Here is a 6,363-nt window from a genome sequence, read left to right on the forward strand (position 1 = left end):
GGCGAGGTGCGGGACTGGGGGCAGCGGGATCGTGGGGATCCGCGCGCGAGCTGGCTGTGTCTGCGGAGGAGGGGCCTGGCGGGGTGGGAGCGGGCGGAGTGGGGCTCGAGGAGGTGGCGATGGTGGGGAGAAGCCGTCCCACGGGGCTCAGGACCGCGGTGATGGGGTTGGACGGGTGCCGATGTTATTGACACCTGGGGCCGGGAGAGGGTTGCGGTATTGAAAAGGGGGTGTAGTGGGGAAGTGATGGGCGCAGAGAGAGGCTGAGGCTGAGTGTGGGAGGATGGAGCCGCCAGAAATGGAGAGAGGGAGGGATTTGAAGGAGGGGCTGTTGGCAGTGTCTGGGGGGCATTGGCAGTAGGGTGGTTGAATCTTGCCCCTGGCAGGATTGGCGGTAACTTGGAAGGATGGGCCAAGCGAATGTGGCAGGCTCTTGGCAGGACTGGGAGTGCAGCTGTGAAAGCTCCTCTGCAGTCTTTGCAGGCTGTGGCTTGGGAGAGTAGCCGTGGATGGAAGGGGAGCAGGCCTGACCTATGGTGGGGACCCCTGGCCTTACTCTGCTTTCTGCCCCTAGCCATCATGTTCAACCAGCAGCAGCAGCAGCAGCTCCAGCAGTTACAGCAGCAGCAGCTCCAGCAACAGCAATTGCAGCAGCAGCAGTTACTGCAGCTCCAGCAGCTGCTCCAGCAGTCCCCACCACAGGCCCCGTTGCCCATGGCTGTGAGCCGGTGAGTTCCCCCTCAGGGGGCGATGGCTTCAGCCTTGCCACTCTGACCCTTGTCTCGGAGCTCCCGATCCCCATCCTTTTTCCCAGTGCCATCCCCATTTGAGTCCTGGAGATCACCCATTCCAACCCCAAGGGGTCCTCTGTCTACCACAGAGTGGGGCAGAGAATGGAGGTGAGAAATCTTGGGGAAGAAGGAAAGTCTGACTTTCCAAATAACCCTCTGACACCCCCTCTGAACACACAGGGGCCTCCCCGCACAGCAGCCACAGCAGCCGCTTCTGAATCTCCAGGGCACCAACTCAGCCTCCCTCCTCAACGGCTCCATGCTGCAGAGAGCTTTGCTTTTACAGCAGTTGCAAGGTATGGATGGCCCCAGGCCTCTTCTCAGTCTTTTTTAGTGTAGCTCCCTAGCAGCTCATTACACTTAAATCTCAACTCCACACAGCAACCCTCAGAGGGAGCTATTCTTGGCATCCTAGTTCACTCATGAGGACATTGAGGCTCCAGGAGGTGAAGTCCCTAAGCTGCTAATTTGAATGCAGATCTGTCTGATCACAGAGGTGTGTCCTTGGCCGTGGTGCTGGCTCTTTGGGTGGTACTCAGTACACTTCACTCATACTCAGATTAGATGCCATTTGACAGATGAGGAAGCTGAGAAGGGAAATCATTTGCCCTGCATCAGCAGTGGCTAAGCTGGGCCGACGCCTGGGCCTCTTGACCATCCAGATATCTGAGTGGTTGTCTCTAGCCCTGTGCATTAAGCCTGTGGCTTTGTCTCAATTTCCCAATAGGAGAGCAGTCTCAGCTCTTCCTTCCAAGATGCTGCTCTTTGTTTTGTTTTGTTTTGTTTTGTTTTTTTGGAGACAGAGTTTTGCTCTGTCACCCAGGCTGGAGTGCAATGGTGCGATCTTGGCTCACTGCAACCTCCGTCTCCTACGTCTGGTCCAAGCAATTCTCCTGCCTTAGCCTCCCGAGTAGCTGGGATTACAGGTGCCCACGACTACGCCCAGCTAATTTTTGTATTTTTAATAGAGACGGGGTTCCCCATGTTGGCCAGGCTAGTCTTGAACTCCCGACCTCAGGTGATCCACCCGCCTTGGCCTCCCAAAGTGCTGGGATTATAGGTGTGAGCCACTGTGCCCAGCCAATATGCTGCTCCTGATTCTACTGATAACCCCCTAAAGAGAGGTACAACCACAATCCCATTTTACAGACAAAGAAACTGAGGCCCAGAGGGGGGTCATGTGCCCAAGATTACATAACAAGTCGGTATTGATTAGACGGTGGTTGCTCTGTGGACCTGTCAGGGCCACATGGGTGTGGACGGTCCTGGGAACTGACTTAAAAATGATAAGCAGGTAGGTAGGGAGAGAACCACACACAGGGACCTGCCACATATACATATACATTTTCCTTTTCTTCTTTCCCGTTTAAAAATTACAGTCTTCAGCCATGGGCTGTGGCTCACGCCTGTAATCCCAGCACTTTGGGAGGCCAAGGTGGGAGGATCACATGAGTCTAGGAGTTCGAGAACAGCTTGGGCAACATGGTGAAACTCTGTCTCTATTAAAAATACAAAAATTAGGCCGGGTGCGGTGGCTCACACCCGTAATCCCAGCACTTTGGGAGGCCAAGGTGGGCGAATCACGAAGTCAGGAGATCGAGACCCTCCTGGCTTGCATGGTGAAACCCCGTCTCTACTAAAAATACAAAAATTAACTGAGTGTGATGGTGTGCGCCTGTAGTCCCAGCTACTCGGGAGGCCGAGGCAGGAGAACTGCTTGAACCCGGGAGGTGGAGGTTGTATTGAGCGGAGATCACGCTCCAGCCCAGTGACAGAGCAAGACCTTGTCTCAAAAAAACAAAAAAGAAAAGTACAAAAATTAGCTGGGTGTGTTGGCGTGCACCTGTAATCCCAGCTACTCAGGAGGCTGAGGCATGAGAATTGCTTGAACCCAGGAGGTGGAGGTTGCAGTGAGCCAAAATTGCATCACTGCATTCCAGCCTGGGTGACAGAGCAAGACCCTGTCTCAAAAAAAGAAAAAAAAAGGAAAACAAATCACACTCTTGGCCAGATGCAGTGGCATGTGCCTGTAATCCCAACTCTTTGGGAGGCCAAGGCAGGAGGTTTGTTTGAGGCCAGGAGTTCAAGATCAGCCTGGGCAACATAGCAAGACCCTTTCTCAAAAACAAACAAAAGAATAAAAATCACACTCTTTAAAGTGGGAAAAAAGGTTAAAAATGGGGATAGGAAAACCCACAGTGTCATCTGTTGACTCACTCACCACCTGAAGAAAACCACCAGTCAGCATATTTGTCTGTTTCATCCCATTTTTCTTCTAGGCACAGACTTGGGGATTTGTATCTGATGATGGTGATTGATATAAGTCCCAGGCTGTACCTTGTTTCTTTTTCACTGAATAGAATGGCATGATCGTTTACCATAGGATTTGATCATCTGTGTTAAGATTATTTTTAATAACTGTTTAATATTGCACCAGAGGGCTATGCCTTTGTTTATCTAAACCTTCTTAGCTGTTTGGCTCTTTCCTTTTTTTTTTTTTTTTTTGCTTTTTTCTTTCTTTTGCTTTTTTTTATTTTTTGTTTTGTTTTGTTTTGGGTTTTTTTTTTTTTTTTTTGCTGTTTTAAGTAACCTTGGGATGAATATGATGTTTGAGAGTGTTTTCTCACTGAGTCAGGGGGGATGGATGTTTTATGGCTCTTGATAAGTATTGCCAAATTGCTTTCCTAAAGGACTGGACCAGTTTGCAATGCCACCAGCCACGTATGACACTGCCGGTCTCACCATGCCCACGGCAACACTGGGTATTATATACTTTTTATATATATATATAAACGTGTATATACATATAATTAAGTTGGTTGGCAAAAAGGAGCTATGTCATGAATGTTTTAATTGACATTTCTTGGAGTGCTAGTGCAGTTAAACATTTTATATTTGTCTGTTGAACATTTTATTTCTTTTTGTGACTTGTCCATGTCCTTTGTTCATTTTTCTTTTAGGTTGTTTCATCTTTTGTCTTATTGTTTTTAAGAGCTGGTTGGCTCTCTGCATATATGTATATATGTATTTGTTTCAAGTTAATGTTAATTGAACATTTACTATGTACCAGGCACATTTGTATATTTCATTGAATCCTCATAAAACATTGTGAGGCAGGTGCAATTATTATCCCCATTTTACAGATCAGGGAAATCAGGCTAAGCAGGGGGAACTGATTTGTTCAAGGTCACAGAGCTCGTACTGTAGAGTCTGGATTTGAACCTGGCACTCACAGCACAGCTGACCCATGCTTTAAGCTTTAACCACTGTGCTTCCCATCCCAACACTGGGGCAAGAGTTCCAACTGCCTTTCATCCCTTAAATACTTCCCAAACTCTGGGCCTCCCCGAGTTAGATGATATGAAGCAGAAAGCAGACAAGGAGCTGGATGTGGTGACTCACACCTGTAATCCCAGCACTTTGGGAGGCCAAGGTGGGCAGATCACCCTGAGGTCAGGAGTTCGAGACCAGCCGGCCAACATGGTGAAATCCTGTCTCTACTAAAAATCTAAAAATTAGCCAGGCATGGTGGTGGGTGTCTATAGTCCCAGCTACTTGGGAGGCTGAGGCAGGAGAATCACTTGAACCTGGGAGGTGGAGGTTGCAGTGAGCCAAGATCGCACCACTGCACTCCAGACTGGACAATAGAGCAAGAATCCCTCTCAAAAACAAAACAAAACAAAGAAAGCAGACAAGGAAAGTATGTAGCTCGTCCTAGAACTGGAAGCTGGGGCCTTTGGGGACACAGTCTGCGAAGGTCTCTTGGAGGAGAGACACCTATAGGGAGGTCTAAAGGGTGAATGGGAGTCAGCGGATATAACAGCCCAGGCAGAGGGAACAGCAAATTCAAAGGCCCTGAGGCAGGATGTCTGAAGGACTGCACAGGGACATGTGACTGGAATATAGTGGGGACATATGGGGAGAATGGCAAGAAAGGAGACTGGAAAGGTGGGAAGGGCCAGACCATGCAGTGAGGAATGGGCTTTGCTGCCCAACAGCAGGGAGCTATGGAAATGTTTGGGCAGAAGGGAGAGATGAACTTAGAATATGGCTTGAGAAAGATGACTGTTTGCTGCCATCCTGTGCAAAAGCTGTGGCTGGAATTCAGGCAAAGGATCAAGCGGTTTTGGGAGGAGGCAGGGAGTGGGAGTGGGAATGGAGCGGGAAAGTCAGATTGCGAAGAGGCATGGGAGACAGAGTTGATAGGATCTGGGGATGGCTTGCATGGGATAGGGCAGAGAGAGGGAGGAATGAGGAAGACCCCAGAATCTTGGCTGGGGCAGTAGGTGGATGGCGGTGCCCCTCATAGAGACCCTGGGCAAGCTGTACCTCCACTCTGTCTCTGTTTTGTCATTGGGAGAAATAACACCCACCCTGATACCTGCTGGGCCGAGGGACTGAGGCAGTATGAGGAATGGGCTTAGCACAGTGCCTGGCTCATAGTTGCTGCTGATAAAGGGTAGCTGGTGGGGGTAGGGGTGAGTGTCCTGTTATCCCAGGGACCAGCCCTCCTGCTGGTTCTCCCTATGGGCTGTGCTAAGTCTCTCACCTACTCTATGGCAGACTCTAAAGCATGCCTGAGGGTGAGCAGGGTTTTGGGGAATGCTAAAGGCAGCACCCCCACCCCTAGCTGGGGCAGAAAAGAGCGCTAAAGCCTCCTTCACCACGAGTGCCCAAGGTGAGACTGAGCCTGAGCTCTAGTCTCTTCCCTTCGGCTGCCCTTGGGTGGGAAGGTCCCTTTCAATTATCTGGGATGTTCCCATGATGCTCTGGGGCACTGACGCCTGACCCCACCTTCTGCTACCTGACCACAGTGTGACCCCTCTTCTCCTCACTTCTTGCCTGCAGGTAACCTCCGAGGCTACGGCATGGCATCCCCAGGCCTCGCAGCCCCCAGCCTGACAGCCCCCAGCCTCACACCCCCACAACTGGCCACTCCAAATTTGCAACAGTTCTTTCCCCAGGCCACTCGCCAGTCCTTGCTGGGACCTCCTCCTGTTGGGGTCCCCATGAACCCCTCCCAGTTCAACCTTTCAGGACGGAACCCCCAGAAACAGGCCCGGACCTCCTCCTCTACCACCCCCAATCGAAAGGTGAGTGATGGCTGGGGTGGGTCAGGTGGGGATGGGAGTGGGCGGGAGGGGACCCTGGGTGTCAGCCCCAGCGCCACCCGCTCTGGCTGAGCTTGGGCCTTCGAACAGGTCACACTCCCTTTATGCCTCAGTTTCCTCATCTGTAAAATGAGGGGGCAGGAATGGACTTGTTTAGTGTTTCCCAAACTTCAAATATTCTTGTATCACCGAAGGGATTTTTGCCATGCACAAATACTACCAGTACTATCATTTACTTAATGTTTCTTTTTTTGAGACAGTTTCACTCTTGTTGCCCAGGCTGAAGTACAATGGTGCAATCTTGGCTCACTGAAACCTCTGTTTCCCGGGTTCAAGCGATTCTCCTGCCTCAGTCTCCTGAGTAGCTGGGATTACAGGCATACACCACCACGCCCGGCTAATTTTGTATTTTTAGTAGAGATGGGGTTTCTCCATGTTGGCCAGGCTAGTCTCAAACTCCT

General features: G+C 50.6%; 1 protein-coding gene across 9 annotated transcripts in view; it reads left to right on the forward strand.

The window, feature by feature from the left end:
• Nucleotides 1-6,363, forward strand: part of CIZ1 (CDKN1A interacting zinc finger protein 1) — a 41,574-nt gene that overhangs the window by 14,201 nt on the left and 21,010 nt on the right. For 3 of the 9 annotated variants that reach the window (XM_011931286.1, XM_011931289.1, XM_011931291.1), the window contains exons 1-4: nt 152-728; nt 972-1,087; nt 3,482-3,553; nt 5,640-5,884. In XM_011931286.1, coding sequence (XP_011786676.1) covers nt 421-728; nt 972-1,087; nt 3,482-3,553; nt 5,640-5,884 — 741 coding nt within the window. In that variant the 5' untranslated portion in view covers nt 152-420. Of the gene's footprint in view, nt 1-6; nt 729-971; nt 1,088-3,481; nt 3,554-5,639; nt 5,885-6,363 lie in introns of those variants that run through there. The other 6 variants (XM_011931290.1, XM_011931293.1, XM_011931292.1 and 3 more) reach the window with 4 other exon arrangements.

This window comes from Colobus angolensis, unplaced genomic scaffold (assembly GCF_000951035.1).
Source record: "Colobus angolensis palliatus isolate OR3802 unplaced genomic scaffold, Cang.pa_1.0 Scaffold9, whole genome shotgun sequence".
Lineage (NCBI taxonomy): Eukaryota > Metazoa > Chordata > Mammalia > Primates > Cercopithecidae > Colobus > Colobus angolensis.